The sequence below is a fragment of the Paralichthys olivaceus genome, chromosome 21 (assembly GCF_024713975.1).
Source record: "Paralichthys olivaceus isolate ysfri-2021 chromosome 21, ASM2471397v2, whole genome shotgun sequence".
NCBI classification, from domain to species: domain Eukaryota; kingdom Metazoa; phylum Chordata; class Actinopteri; order Pleuronectiformes; family Paralichthyidae; genus Paralichthys; species Paralichthys olivaceus.
Genome location: NC_091113.1, coordinates 4,792,986 through 4,809,004, shown reverse-complemented (window position 1 = coordinate 4,809,004; position 16,019 = coordinate 4,792,986). Strand labels below are relative to the sequence as shown.

Below are 16,019 nucleotides of genomic sequence, written 5' to 3'. Positions count from 1 at the left end.
ATGAGACAACTAATGATTATTTTCATTATTTTTTCATTATTTGGTCCGCACACTCAAGGACTTTGACGAAAACGATGAACCATTTTCGCCTCCGTCCATCGGTTTGTTTGTTGGATTATGCAAAAACTACACTACAAAAACTTGGTTGCAGGAAGGGACATGAGAGAATCCATAGTTCCAGGTTGTTTTTATTTAATATTCTTTAACAAAATTGTTTGTTTTTTCGCAACATTTTCCTTCCTTTAACTGAGGATAAGTCAAAGATCTAGATGGAAGAAAATAAGACGTGTTCAGGGGATCCAAATAAAAACATGTCTCTGGTGAATTTACCTGTGGTTTCATATGAGGCCTCGGAGGAGCAGGGGCAGCTTATTATACGTTCTCACCGCTTGGAGTTATATATTTAGGTCATTAGCACTATGTCCTGTCCTGTGTGTGTTTCTGTGGATGTTTTTTACCAGTGTTTATGTAATGCACACCATAATCCTCATCATCTCTCATCTATTGTGTGTGTGTGCTGAGCTGCTATTCGTCCTCTTGTACTATATCTGACTCTGACATCATTATTATGGGCTGGATCTGTGCGCACTGCCCTTTAAGATGCGTCTGTCATTAATGGAAAGTCATTCTGGCTGTTTTTTTTTCTGCAGAGCCGGAGCTGATCTGCTCCAGTTGGCCCCGGGAAGAAAGGGGGAGGGAGGGAGGGAGAGAAAAACAACAGCGTGATGGAGGCCCTGTTTTGTGTCGGCCCACAATCCCAGGAAGGAAGGGGGGGGGGAGGACGGGCCCCGCCGAGGGAGACGGAAATGAGAGGGAGGAGGGAGGGGAGTCCGGAGAGGAAACCCCATCCCTTTAAGAGCGAGTGGGACATAGCGGTGCGAGGAAAAGGAGAGGAGGGGGAGAAGAAAGAGGAATTAAAAAAGAAAAGGAAGAAAGAGACAGGGAGGGAGGAGGGAGAGCGGGCGATAAAAAAAGAAAGATGACATCCTCGCAGCTGAACGGCCGAGGTGGAGCGATGGGCTGCGGCCCGGCGACAGCGCCGCTCGCCGGGGTCAGAGCTTGAAACCAACAGCGAGGCTTCGACAAACACCCGAGTGGCCTATTGAGAGGAAATCGGGGAAAATATAGATCCACAAATTAAAAGCAAAGCATGGGCTGCCGTGCCGCCAGACGCGTGTGTTATTACCCATATTTGCTTCCGTGCGTAAAAGCGCATTTATTTTACGCAGATTGTTTTTTTGTTTGTTGCTAAAGTGTAACACCGAGCCGTGCGGGGTTTGTTTTTGTTTCTTTTGGTTATTTCTGACAGAGTTTAACAGCGCGCTGTTGCGTTTTCAGGGAGATTCGATGAATTAAAGTTAGAAATCAAAGTGAACGGAGGAACAGGCCCGTGCTGCAGCTGGCCTGCTCCGCCGCCGCTGCCTCCCTGTGCGCACACGGCAGCCCCGCGTTAGCCATCGGCTGCGTGCATGTTAATGTCGGAGCATTAGGCCGCCTCGATGAGAACAGCACATTTCTGCAGACCACTTCATCCACGTTTTGCGACAGAATCCGGGAGGCCGTGGTTTGCGCTGCAGGACGCACGGCCGTGTGCGCCTCCACCATCGCTGGGCCCAGTCACACCATGCACAGGATCTCGATCTCAATCAGGAACTGACTTTATAATCTCCATCGCCGTGGCGCAAAATGGATGCTGCTTGGAGCAATTTTCTCTTCCAGGTAGGTTGATGAGCGGGGCCGTTTTCAGGCCCCTTCTTTCTCTCTGCTTGTCATTTCTCTCCCTCTCCATCACTCTGTCAGTGAGTGTCCTGCAGCCGTGCACATCTTCTATCACACCTCAACATTATGCTGTGACTTGTGTTTACTTTTGGTGATGGCCTTCTCCTTGCTTCTCCAGCATACTCCCACCCAAAACCAAGTGGAGGGGAGTCTCCAATCAGAGCTCATGCCCGTGCATACGAGTTCTCCCCAAACCCCACCCACAGAGCACATAGCACAGCCTCCTTCTACTGTGGACACTGCTGCCCTCAATGAGGATCCCCTGCCCGGTGAGGGACCCTGCACCTCAACACACCGAGCAGCACATGGAGGACATGATTTAGATCATCCACAACCACACTCAGAAGTCCAGTGAAGACAGACACACACAATGGCAACAAAAATCTGATTTATCTGTTTTACTTTAAGTCTGAATCCTCCTCTATTTTCAGGAATTCAGAATAATATACATTTAATCTGATCAGTACAGAGATCTGTACTTCAGAACTACAGTCAAATAATTTAAATCACATTAGCTATGTTTTGTGTTTTTCTGTGTTGCGTGTTACAACTCTATTTAGTTTTTTTAATTCAGAACCCAGTATTTAACATTCAGGACATGACACGATCAACAACCTTTTAATATTTGTCAATATAGTTTTTTCAGTAGTGTGTAGTTACTGCTATTAGCCTCTGTCAACGTAATTGCTCGTACGCATCCACGCTAAATATACAATATTTTAACATTCACAGGTAATCTTGGTTCGTAAAAACAAAATTAAGCCTTGTTAAATTGTAAAGATACAATTAGTTAATTATAGATATTCAATTATTGATATCTCACAGTTTTCTTAGCTCTCCATTGTTAATATTTCTCCAACCTCTTGTGATAGTGATCAGAATCAGAATAAACTTCACAGATTCTATAATTCAGTTAGCTGCTCGATCTTTAAAATGTTAAACAATACTGAAATCAGTTGCAGAGCACAATATGTAGTAATGAGAATTTTATGCACTTTCCATCTTTGAAATGAATGATTTCTTTCTCTCTCTCTGTCTTGTCTTGTCTCCCACCTCCCTCCGGTCCAGTGAAGCCAGTGTCTCGGCCGACCCGCGTGCCCCACATCTGTGCCATCTGCAACAAGCAGTTCAAGAACAACTACAACCTGCGGCGGCACCAGTCGGTCCACACTGGGGTACGCATGAAGGACAGGGCCAGAGAGCAGGCGGAGGGGGCAAAGGAGGGAGCAGCCGGCCAGGTGGCTGTGGCGGCCCCGTCGGTGATGGCGGTGGGGGCCGGAGGGAGGACGGAGAGGCCCACTGTTCCCCTCTCCCTGCTCCACCTCTCCGCGCCTCCCCCTCTCGCCCCTCCCGGCGTGCTGGTGGGTGCACAGCAGCCTCCCCTGGGTAGTCAGGATGGTGAAGGGGTTGCCATGCCAAACCTAATGGCTAGTGTTAACCCCCATGCTCCGCCTCCTGCTGCTGTCGTCATGGCCACAGGGGCGACAGTACAGGTGGGTCAGGGCCTTGTGGAGATGGCTGTCGACAACCCCAATCCTTCAAGCACATTGTTTCTTAAGCTGCCGGGCCACAGGGATGGTTAACCCATCTTCTGTCATTGTCTAGGACAATATGTCACCGGCTTTTTTTATTAAAATACTCCTGTGTGTTTGAATTGGATAAATATTAATTTGCATTCATTCATTCAGGGACCAGTAAATTCCATCCCAGTGTTTGGCTCTGGTCCCCAGTTTGAGAAACACCGTGCTAGAAGCCCCCCCACGCTCCCCTGCATGTTCTCTGTTACACACAGTGTGAAGGCAGACTTCACATCCAACAGGAAGTCGACAATCTAACACGTGAATCAACTGTCAGAGATCTTTAAATTAATTTCTTTTTTTATCTATGATGGTTATTAAAATGCCTCCCATCTAAACTCTGCAGCGTGTTTGTCTGTTTCTGCCTCAGCGGCCCTCGAATCCCAACCCAAACCCGGTGAGAAAGAACCACGCCTGCGAGACATGCGGGAAGGCCTTCCGCGACGTCTACCACCTCAACCGCCACCGCCTGTCACACTCGGACGAGAAGCCGTTCTCCTGTCCCATCTGCCAGCAGCGCTTCAAGAGGAAGGACCGCATGAGCCACCACGTGCGCTCCCACCAGGGCGGAGTGGAAAAACCCTACGTCTGTCCCCACTGTGGCAAGGCTTTCTCCAGGTGATGCATTTCACAAGTTTGTCTGTAAAATATCAATAATGATTATCTACTCCGTCCTCTGCAAAGTTTAAACCCATGGCATTGAAAGATAAATCCACTTCATTAAACTTCTTCAATGGTTTAAATAGAGAGCAGCTCAGGAGACATTTACCTGTCCAATCCAGTCCGAGCCCGATGCAGTTAATGTCAGCTCCACTGAGTTTGTGTTACTCTGTCCCAGAGACACATGGTTATTGCTTGTTTTCGACGTTACACGAAATTTGTTATGTTGCCAGAGAAATAACTTTATTTTGAAATTTCACACAAACGTTCCCATCGGTGTCAGGGCAGACGAAGGTAATGAACTCATGTAGTGTTGACCTGTGCTAATGTGTCCCCTCTCTGTCTTTACCCAGGCCTGACCATCTGAACAGTCACGTCCGACAGGTGCACTCCTCAGAGCGACCTTTCAAATGCCCAGTACGTCACGTCCACCTACAACTTATCTGTGTAGATAAACAGATGTGGTTAAAGTACATTCTTTTGGATTCTGACAATATGCAGCAGGTGTTACTCACACTGTTTACATGGGTATAGATTTAAAGATCTCTGGTATCGGTCTTGGAATGGATTTTTGTGCACACGTTTAAAATACTTTTTTATTTCATCTGTTTCAATTTTAGTTTCTCAATCCTCATCGATTTGCTGCTTTTTTCAGACCTGTGAGTCCAGCTTTGCCACGAAGGATCGCTTGCGTGCGCATATGATTCGCCACGAGGAGAAGGTCCCCTGCCACATCTGTGGGAAGCTCCTGTCTGCTGCTTACATCACAGATCACATGAGGGTGCACAACCAGTCGCAGCACCACGCCTGCCACCTCTGTAACCGCAGTAAGTCCACACCACTATGATTCATGTATGTGTTGAAATAAATACTGGCAGCGGGGCAACACTGTAGTTATTGGTTTTGACGCTGACCATGAACAACGTCTGCTATTGTCTCCCTACTGACAAATATGTAATAATGATTAAAAACAAAAAGGCAATGCAGGTATAACACATAGTTCAGTATGCATCCTGTATTTCAAACCTGTTGTTGCTTTGTTTCAAAGAGTGACGTCATAAGACATTTAAAGAAATAACTTGATATTTTGAGAAACACACTTAAAAACATTTTTTTGCTGGGATTGAGACAATTACATTGAGTAGACTTTAATGTTTTCTATTTAATGCTTCTTCCATCTGTGTTAGTGACAGTTTGATTACACTGAGGCTGTCTTTCACCTGTGACTGGTGACTATTGATCAGACATCAATTTATCACATGTTACATCAACATCTCTTGCTGAAATAACCGTTGTTCTCTCTCTCTCTCTCCCCTTCTCTCTCTCTCCTCCGTCAGGTTTTACCACACTGACGTACCTCCGTGTCCATGCCCAGAAGCACCATGGCCAGGAGTGGAAAGACAGTCCAGGGGGCTTTGGCGGCACAGCCTCCGGTGGCGTACTCGTCTGCCACTTGTGTGGCGTCCACTGCAAGACGCCCACACAGCTCCAGGGGCACATGGGCACCCATGGCAACAGCCACGGTGCCCCGAGCCCCGTCACCTCTAACGTGGCTGCCAGCAGCTCCGTCTCCCTTAGCAACATGGTGACAGCACCCACTGTGTATGTCACCGGCAACACGGTGGTGGACCTGCTTGTCACAGACTGCTCTAGCATTGCAGCCCCGCAGCAACACAGTTAGCAATAGAGAGCCCAGCAATAATAATCTCAGTCTCTTAGCGGAGGGCAAGGTTAGAGAAGGTCGGAGTTACTCGTAGATGCTGATCCGGTTTCAGTTTTGTCATGTCCCCACTTCTAGGTAAGGTCAGGATCGAGGGTGGGGGAGATTAACACCAGTCAGTCGGCTCAGCGCTGCGGAGCTGGAGAACCGGAGGAAAAGGATATGTTGTATTAATAGAGCTATGAAGTCATGGAAAAAGGGACCGTTGTGGCTGCAGCAGGTTCACGGACACCAACGACAAACATGGATGTGTCGTCCAAATATTCCTGAATGCTCTCGTGCATTAAAGACTCCAATGAAACTGTGGTATTGTGAGCATCTACTGTATTACTCTCCCCTCTCTGCCCTCTCTCTCTCTTTGGCTGCTCTCTGCAAGTGCACCAAGTACTGTATATCTCACACCAGCTCTGATCTTACCTCCATTTTGCAGCTCACGTACTGAGAATCCAAATGGCTCGCGTTTTTAAAAAGTAGGCTGAGAGAAGAACCCTACATAAACATAAAAGAGAGACACAATAGTCGGAAAGTTGCGTGCTTGGGTGTGTGTGTGTGTGTGTTTGTTTGTGTGTGTGTAAGTCAGGGGCTCCTCTCGCATGCTAGTGTGTTTGTCTACAAAAAGTTATATTTGATTTCGAGCTGTGATGCTAGTTTCTAGAGGGCTGTTTCTAGATCAGGACAGACGACCACGCACGCCGTGATTGGTGTGTAATCGTATCGTGGGATGTACTTTTTTCATTTGTTTCCTAAAAGTACAGAGACAGGAATAGAGTCGTGTTCAGGAGTGTCAAGCACCTTAAATTGTTCTTGTTTGATTCAGCGAGGATCAAAATGGGTTTGAGATTTCTTGGATTTTCTTGCTCTGAGTCTTCCTCTCTGGGTCTGGCCGTGTTTTAAAAAAGAACAAAAGAAAAAACATACCTGCTATTCAACACTTCAGCTTCGGACATGGCGATTCTTGCACCTAAGAACTACCTTCTGCATGAAAACAAGCTCGCTCGGTCATGCTTATCGTTAGGGAGGCGTCACAACAAAAGAAACTTTTAGCAGTTCCGCTAAGTTAGTCGGCTGTAAACAATAATATTTATAAAAGTGTTGATTTTTATTCAGAATAATTTTCGTTGGCCATTCATTTGATTGTAACTGTCTTTGCCATGGTCCTTTTTGTTTTCTCTATGTACCAGTCCAACGAGTGAAACTTATGCATTAGATTTAGTCATCTAACTCTGTATAGCACATAATGTTCTGAACACAAGTCATTATCGGTCCACATTAATCATGTGAAGAATGCTCACTTGTTCATTGGCTATGTTTGGTTCGAGTCATGTCATGACGGGATGTGTGGTGTCGGGGAAAGGGCTTAAGAAGTCATAAGTCAGGCAAAGAAGTCCGATGGGAGTTCGACAACACCACTTGGTATGCTGTAAACAAATCCTGGTTTTTGTACTGGAGTGCTTTTTCAGTTTTGTGTTCATATGTTACCTTCAGATTTGTAATTGTTTCTTTTCTTTCTTTCTTTGGAAATGTGTTCTTCCTGTTGAGAAAAGTAGTGATTTATTCGAAAGTTAATTTTAGGATTTCCTCCATCACACTAAGAAAAAAGTAATACCTCTACTCTAGGATTCTGTACAGCTCTTGTGATACATCTTAATGCCTTATCGTACTCAACTGCATTTTAATTCTTTTATGATGAGATATTTCAAATCTTAGTCATGGATTCATTAAGAATATTAATGGGATGTATTTATATTTATATTTTTATATTTCTCAACAGTATGCATGTCTAAAAGGTTGTTAGAGCAAAAAAAATCAATGATGCTTACTACAGTCATAAATATTATCTTATTTTGTAGATGAAGTAGAGATCATGTTATTATTTTGTAATTTGGACAGTTTAAAGTAAAAAGGGTAAACAGGCTCTGTGTTGTGTCCTGATCTGTTCATGTATTCATCACTGTTACACCACCGCTTCTTCACTGACATGATGTAGTTTATTCTGATGATCAAGTCATTAAGAGTTGAAGGGGTTGGATACATTTTTTTATTAATGAATACTAATTCACAATTACTGAATTTATATGCAGGCAAATGACCAGTATTCAATTTCATGGACCAGGTAAATTTGGTTATTTCTGAAAAGCAGACAAATAATAATTCTCAGAATATGAAGCAGATTTTATTGAACAGAAAATCAAATGCAAACATTCATAAGATGCAGCGTCACCCAGAAACAATCTGGATCTAACTCCTAACAAACCATAAACACCAACTTTTACTCTTTCACTCCATTTACACTGTAAATGTTTAACTGCACGTCCATCCATTTTAACCTGACTACGGCACAATCTTGTGCAACACAAAACTTTTACAACAACAAAAGAATTGATCCATCCATTATCTATAAGATAAACTTTGTTGATCCCAATCCTGGGACATAAATTGTTACAGCAGCAGATATTCAAAATGAGGAAGACAAGACAACATGTGAAAGTGTAAAATAGACAGAGAATATGTACATGGTGTACAACTTTCAAGACAGACAGAAGTATTATTAGTAGAGAAACCCACTGTATGTACTGTCACCCTGGGTTAGAGAGAGAGCTATAAGTAAGACAACATATATTTGGTGAAAGAGAATAAAACTAAATGAACAAAACAGATGTAAACCATAAAAATGTCCACAACATACATGAGTCTTTACAGATCTGCCGAGATTGTCTGAATTAAATGCATAAGCGCTGGCTCCTTGTGTATGTGCATGTATACCAGTGTTTAAAGTGGACGTTGTGCATGTTGCAAACTATGAATGCAGAAGGAATAGACCTCCTGATGAGGATCCATCCATTCATTCATTCATCAGAAAACAGCATCAAACCACTTTAATAGAAATCAGTGAGTGGTGCTCGTCATGACAGGAGCTGCTGCTGTGGAGCTGTGGAGCTGTGGGATCTGGAGCTGGCGCAGCAGCAGCATCATCTTCCTCCGTCCACACTGTTGAGTCAACGCTGCATCTGTGAGGAGGCAGCGGCGGATCTGCTCTCTGCTGATGCGATGACATAGCGGCTGGGACCAGCTAACGTCGCCGCCTCGGACACCCCCGGATCGCCCCCACCCACCCACCCCACCTGTCACCGTCGCTTTTGCCTTGTGTCAATTCGCCGCTTAGCCTGAGACTTCTACACCGGAGGGAAGTCGCCAATGCTCCCGGGGAGCTGCCCTCGCGTAGATTTCGATCCAGGTTGCTGCAAGCTAGCGTTAGCTCGCTGCTGCTACCCGTCAGACATCGAAGTGGCCGCATAAACATGCGGATCGTCGAGGCGGAGACCCCCGGGACACCTCTAAACGCTTTCCACAAGACCCGAGCTTCGACTGGCCGCTGACCGGACTCCGCAGAGTCTCTGAGTAAATGCTGCTTCATCATGTGTCTCCATTTATTTAGACAAACATGTGTAAACTCAAGAGTTAGCTAGCTAACCGTGATTTGGCGTGCACGGGGGCTATCAGCCCGCTCAGTCGCTAGCGCTAGCTGACGGCTACAAACAAATAACAAGCTAACAAGAAGGTTTAGCGTCAGCGTGGCGTTTTGCGTGAACTCGGACAAAACACGAATGTACGACCACCCGCGTCCTGAGCTTTGTTCTCTGGGTGTCATCGTGTCGCTTTCTCCGGCTTGTTGAATGCGCTCCGGGCGGAACGATATCTGACTGAAGCTGCGGTGACGAAGACGAGACGCTAACGCGAGCTAACGGACCTAGCGTCATTGTTAGCATGGGTTCATACAGTCGGTCATGCTCCGCGAGGGTCGGGGAGGACATGCCATGTTAGCATGGTCGTCTTCCATCAAACACACACACATCGACTCGTTTATTGCCAACACGTTGACAGCCACATGACAAAGTTACCTGTAGCTGCCCGATGTTGTTGTTAGCTTAACTAGCCGATGTATTCGATGGAAAACGTACAGTGTAGCTAAGTTAGCAGAGCCCTGGAGGTTTGACATGCGGGCTCTTCGACTTCACATCAAGTCATTTAGCGGCTCATGCTAACGTCCACATTCATCTCGTGTCCGATCGAAACCAGAATAGTCGAGTTGCACATCGAGCCGGAGCCGGTGTCACTTTGCTTATCTGCCCAAAGTTGTAAACCTTAAATGTTTAACAGGTTTTACTGATGGATTCAATCACCTCCGTCAACGTGGACTCTGAGCTCCAAGCAGCCCGAGTCTGTGTCGATATTTTCGACGTGCGGGGTTTTTAAAAAGGCGCAGTGCGTATTCTGCTAATGGACTTCAACTTTTTAATGAGTCAGCTAGTCCAGTGTAGGCAAACTGCAAAACCGCATGGAAGTAGCACATGGTTGCCCCAGGAGTAAACGTGAACGAGGCTCACTGTGTCATCTGATCACCTGTCCTCTGAACTCAGCTTAACTGGCTTTCTCTTCCTTGAACTGTCTTCTTTCACCTTTTTATATTTGTACGATTTTAACATTTACTCTCCAAAGTGTCTTTTTTCATTATCTTCATTGTACTTATGGCAGCACCCCCCCCAGAGAGGCTAGACTCCTATATTGCGACATATGTTGGACTTTGATACTGTGCTTTGTTTGTTATCTTAGCAAATGCAGCCAAATGCATAGAAGTGGGAGTTGCTGCCAGTGAGATCAATATGAACCGTCTCTCCACTGTCTGGTGTTTTGTGTCTTTCAGAGAGGGGGGAAAAGAGCAACGGATCTCAAGGACCAGATTGCCTGCTGAACTTTTTGCCTCACAGACGGATCACCAGGGACCATGCTGACCATCCTAGCTGCTGGGTCTGTGTTCTTTCCAGGTCTTTTCCTTCTGTCCAAACAATGTCTGAAGTCCATCCCGGCGCTGAGATGGAGCGAAGGAGATGCAGTCATTGTGTCTGCCAGGTGAGGTCCTCTTATACGTGCCTTCTTGTTTTCACATAAATGTGGATGGGTTAACTAAGGTTCAGTTGACAATCTGAAACCCTTCAACACATTAGACAACGAGAGAAGCATTAGGTTTATTTTCTGTTCTCTGTTCCAAGGTTGGTGTCGTCAGTCCAGGCAGTCATGGCTTCCTCAGCTGGCTACATCATTGCTTCTTCCTGCGAGGACATCATTGAGGACCAGTGAGTCAAGAAATGTTTTTGAGAAAATATTCAATCACATACAATGTAACAGGCGAACATGGTGTTACGAGCTGTGTTCTTACATTGTTTGAGTGAGTTCTCAGCTCATACTGTTCATTCTTTAATTTCTGTGTTTTTAAAAGTCACTCTCTCTTCCTCACTACAGGCATTGGCTGACAAGCTCTTACATCATGTTCGCTGTTCCCTACTTTGTGTACGACATCTACGCAATGTTCATGTGCTATTGGTACAAGCTACGGGTCAAAGGGCACGAGGAGGCCTCGGCAGCTCCCCAGCACATGAGCACAGCACTGACCAGCTACCTGCGTCGCGAGTTCCTCATGGTGCTGCACCATGTTGTCATGGTCACCGTCTGCTTCCCTGTTTCTGTGGTAACTGTCACACATTGCTCTTTATTTTCAGCTCAGACTAGTGCAATGCAACGAAAAAATATAGCACAGAAGAGCAGAAAATGTTAAATGACCTGGTGGACTGATGACCACAAAGTGTTGAAAGAGAATCATTTGTATGATGAGGAGGAAAAACCTCTTTACAACTGCACAGCAAGTCAAAAACACTCTTCAGGGTGTCGTGGCACATGAGAACATTCAAGAGACGACGTCATGACCATAATCTTAGCAGATTCCCCACAAACTGGTGACCTTTGTTTACATGAAGTGGAAAGTGTGAAGAGAGAAAGAACACCTCATCTGTCAAACATGGTGTTGGTTCTGCCATAGCTCGGACACCTATGGCTGCCCTATATAGTTTGATCTAAATCATCATATTAGCGTGGCAGGGGCTTACTAGGTATATATTTATGTAGAGATTTGTTTTTATTGCACAAAAGTCCACAAAGGAACAAATATGTAATTGCACTCAGTAATAATTCATCTTATTTTCTCTTTCTAGTTTTGGCGACAAGGAAAGGGAGATTATTTCCAGGGTATAATGTTCATGGCTGAGCTCAGCACTCCTTCTGTCTGCTTAGGAAAAATACTTATCCAAGTAAGTGTCCTTGTTCACCCTCACAGAAGTTTGAAGCCTGGTTGCATGTGTCACACTAAAGTTCCTCTGCACTGTCCGCTTTCTTTTCTCTCTTCTTCATTCAATGGAGATTTTATTTTCCATTCACTCCCAGCATGCACCTTTTTCATGCACATTGGCTCCTGTCAGAAACACCAGTCATTAATCGGTAACACAGTTTTTGTGAATACAAATCGTAGGAGCTGCATCCACCTGTGTGTGTTTTAGGCCTGTGGTTATGCGTACAGTGTCTCAGCGTGTGAATGAAGGTTGTTCCCACCACTGCTTCCTGCTCGTCCCCCATCTGAGGCTCCTACAGCTGTTAGCCTCTGAATAAGCCCCTAGTATTTAGACGGGATATCCGCTTGTCCTTTTACCCTCTGTCGCTCAGCACCCTGACCCTCCTGTCCCTGACAACAGGGCATGTGGTTGTTGGATAAATAACACTGGGCTAGAAGCTGTTATACGAATAGAATAAAGAACCACAAATAACTAGAATGTCACTAAGTAGCACGCATACCTCTGCCAAGGCTGAATAGTCCCCTTTAATTCAATCAAGCTGCACCACATTGTGTGTTATCATAGATATCTGTTCTCTCAATGTGCCTATTTTTCATCAAAATCAGAATTATTCTCTGGAAAACCAGTGAAAATGAGGAAAAAAACGCTCTATTTCACAATATTAAAGAAAAAAAATGAAATCCTGGATCCAACGTTTGATACAGTTTCGTGGTAATCCATTCAGTTGTTTTTGTGTAATCTCACTTCTAAACAACCAAACATAACCGCCTTGGCAGAGGTAACAAAAACAATAGTGTATTTATCGATGGGATGTCTTGTTATTCTGGTATATGTGGCCAGTGAATGGGGGGGAAACACGTGTGAGCTTGTCCTCAGTGTTATCTCACTGAAGCACGTTGACAGTTGAAGATAATAGTAAAGTCATCTGCTGTAAACAAATGAGAATGTTCACTGACACGCACTCACACTGTCCCGCTACCTCCTTTAGAAATCGGCGTGTCGAACCAGCAGCATGGCGTGCTGCACTCTGCGACGCCTCTTGTTCTGTCCAAGATAGTATTTAACAATGTTGGTATTTACAATAAAACGATGGCAAAGAAGATTAACATCGTCAGCTTTCACCAAACTATACTGCTTGCTTTTCTGTCTCCCTCTCTCGACCTCTCTCCCTCTGTTTTTTTTCGCTCTCAGTACAAACAGCAACACACTCTCCTGCACAAAGTGAATGGGGCTCTTATGCTGATCACTTTTTTCATCTGTCGAGTCCTCCTCTTCCCTTACCTCTACTACGTCTATGGAAGGTATGTCTTTCTTTCCATCTCTGTTTTCTCATGTTCTGCTCTCTCGCTGAGCTGGGGTCAGTGTAACATACACAGCCACGGGATCTCTAACATATGGATGATGTAAATAAGACTGGGAACATGTGTTTACAGTCCTGTAATCCTCTTAATCTCCTGTTTGTATCCAGGTATGCCTCCATCCCCTTCCACATGGTTCCCTTCAAAGTGCCATGGCACTGTAACCTCGGTGCTGCTCTGCTTATGGCCCCCCAGCTCTATTGGTTCTCCCTAATTTGCAGGGGCGCCCTGCGACTATTCATGGGCACCTCCCGCTCTCAGAGACCACGCCCGACTACAGCCGCACCAAAGGAGCGCCAGACGGACGGCAGTGCGCTGCCCCAGCCTGCCAACGGCTACAGCACTCGCTCCACAGAGCCCGAGCTGGCCACTCACTGAGAAGAGTGGAGGGGAGGGGGGGAGGGAAGGAAGGCGAATGTACCAATGAGTTTGTAAAAGAAAGAAAGATATGAGGGAAAAGTGAGACTTGAAGCAAGTAGCAATATGAAGAAAGCTACAGACAATGGCGTCACAGAGCGCTGAAGTCTTTGTGGCCAGCAGTCATACTCTAACAGCTGAATGATTTGGTTGCTGGCCCTCAAGCACTTCTGCTTCTCAGTTTGTAGGAAACAAATGGTGTGTTAGCACACTCTGTATTTAAAGATGTCATTGGGCACTGTGACAGACAGGAACATGCACTGACCTGAGAGGAATTTGCCTGGATGTATAGCGAGCGTAGATGGCTGTTTCCCTCACGGAGATCAAATTTGGTCCTCTCCGCCTCGCGGTATGGGAAGAGATGGAAAATAGGAATGTATAATATTGTATGTTAGTACATTTGCTGTAGATGAAAGGCCTAATTCAGTTTAGTAATGAAGAAGACCTTCAAAAAAGAGAAAAAAATCCCAGCTAAGCAGTATTTTGACTTGTTAGTGTTTATTATCTGTATCCTCTATGTAGTCACTGTCACTCTAACAAAATGTAACCAACCTGCAGACTGACTCATCTTAGGAAGGGAGATAATCTCACCAGACTGTATTCTGCTGCCTTACCCCCCCCTCCCCCCCATTCTTTGCAGTTCATTTAGGTTTTTATTTATTTTTATCCTCTGAGAAAAGGAGAAGAGGTTTTCCCTCGAGCACAAAAACGTGACGGGTGTACATAGCCGATGTAAAATTGTCCTTATTTCCATGTCAGTATTTGGTCAATGTTGATTTTTTTTTTTCCCTCTTCGTTTTCTTTTTTGTGTCATTTTCAGAACAATTACATTTCAGCATTAAATCCAATCATTTCACAGTTTTACTGCTCAGTGTAACGCAGACGACCCCAAAAAGTTACACTGGTACTTCTTTGTTTCAGTGTAGATATGACTTCATTCCATTTACTGCAGTCACTGGTGTTTTTCTGCATTCAGAGAAGTGATGCACCGTAGCAGTCACTTTAAACTGAATCTTCATGTGTTTTTTTGTTTTCAGTATGATAACTTCAAAATATCCATTTGATTGGCTTGAATATTTCACACAGGGAACCATGAGGTTTAAAGTACTTGGTTGTTTAGGGACGTGCGAAGCTACAGTGTGAAGGGAACCAAAAGTGAAAAGGCGAGCATGGGGAAGCATTCCCTTCTGATTGACATTCAGCAGATCTGTCCGATACTGTTGTTGCTCATATTATTGTTAAACCATGGTTAAGTCGATGAAACGTTTTAGCATTGTATGAATTGCTCTGATCATTGAGCCGTGTATTTGAGTCACTGGTTCCATGAACCTTCTATGAACAAACTGGCTTATTTTTTTTAAAATCATTTTATGTTTTTTTTAAAGCAGCTACACTGTCCTGGTAGTGGGTCAAGAAAAAAAAAAAAAAAAAACAAAGCTCAGAATCCATCAAGACAGGGCAGCGTGTGCCAAAACATCTGGACAACTGTGGGCATGTTGAACACAGAATATTCATTCCCCCTGTTCCATGAATTAATACGATATGCTTCTTGACAATACTAAAAACATTTCAACTGATGTACTGTATATTCCACAAAAATGCTCGTTATTTATTTGTAAGTATTTATTTATTTATTTATTTGGTTTGTGGTTTTGAATGCATATTTATGCATACATACTATACTCTATGCTTCTGAGCCTTGTATGAAGGCTGTATTGTTACTCAAACTTAGCTGAAATATACTTCTCTGTCCTGATCCTGTCTCGAGTGTCTCTTTATCAGTGTTGAACATAATTATCCTGGCTTTTTTATTTCCGATGTAGCTTCTCAATTCAATGGTAAACAAGAGCCAGTAGGGGGCTCAGAGTGACATTTCAAGCTTTGGGAAGTCGACAGATTTTTCCTGCCTCTGGCTGAAACCTGCTTTTAATGAGCAGTTTAATGGAAGCAACACGTTATTTTGTTGGAAAAATTGTCAAATTGTTTCAGGTAGAACACAAACATAATACCTATATACTTTCAGTTGGGACAAAACAAAATATACACTCCGATACATGAATCTGTCCTGTGTCAGAGGTTATCAAACAATTAGAATTATAGGCCACAACAATAATAAAGTAACTGGTTGAACTCCAATGAGTAGTTTGGCCAAGGAATTGCTTTCCGATTGTGGAAAGCAATTCCTTACACAATTGTTGAAGAGGATGATTTAACTGCATTACTTCCGGTATTTACTTCATATTAGCCAAGAATACACCCTTAACTATTTGATCCATAATGTTCCAGGATGTTGGGTGTTTCACATGATGTACAGATGGTTTTTAAAATC

General features: G+C 44.3%; 2 protein-coding genes across 3 annotated transcripts; both read left to right on the top strand.

The window, feature by feature from the left end:
* The first annotated feature begins 715 nt into the window (after positions 1-715).
* On the top strand, positions 716-7,650 carry mazb (MYC-associated zinc finger protein b (purine-binding transcription factor)). Of its 2 annotated transcripts, none has more exons than XM_020112098.2 (7): positions 716-1,719; positions 1,898-2,048; positions 2,848-3,140; positions 3,727-3,974; positions 4,370-4,433; positions 4,672-4,843; positions 5,354-7,650. In XM_020112098.2, the coding sequence occupies exons 1-7, from the start codon at positions 1,687-1,689 to the stop codon at positions 5,695-5,697; spliced, it is 1,305 nt and encodes a 434-aa protein (XP_019967657.1). In that variant the 5' UTR covers positions 716-1,686; the 3' UTR covers positions 5,698-7,650. The 2 variants fall into 2 exon arrangements, with proteins under 2 accessions (XP_019967657.1, XP_019967656.1); XM_020112097.2 differs by having other exon boundaries at positions 720-1,719; positions 2,848-3,272.
* A 1,029-nt stretch (positions 7,651-8,679) lies between these two features.
* Positions 8,680-15,446, top strand: tlcd3bb (TLC domain containing 3Bb). The gene is made up of 7 exons (XM_020111152.2): positions 8,680-9,135; positions 10,439-10,644; positions 10,785-10,868; positions 11,035-11,260; positions 11,781-11,876; positions 13,107-13,216; positions 13,384-15,446. Exons 2-7 carry the CDS (start codon positions 10,520-10,522, stop codon positions 13,649-13,651), a joined length of 909 nt encoding a protein of 302 aa, XP_019966711.1. The 5' UTR covers positions 8,680-9,135; positions 10,439-10,519; the 3' UTR covers positions 13,652-15,446.
* The last annotated feature ends 573 nt before the right edge of the window (positions 15,447-16,019 follow it).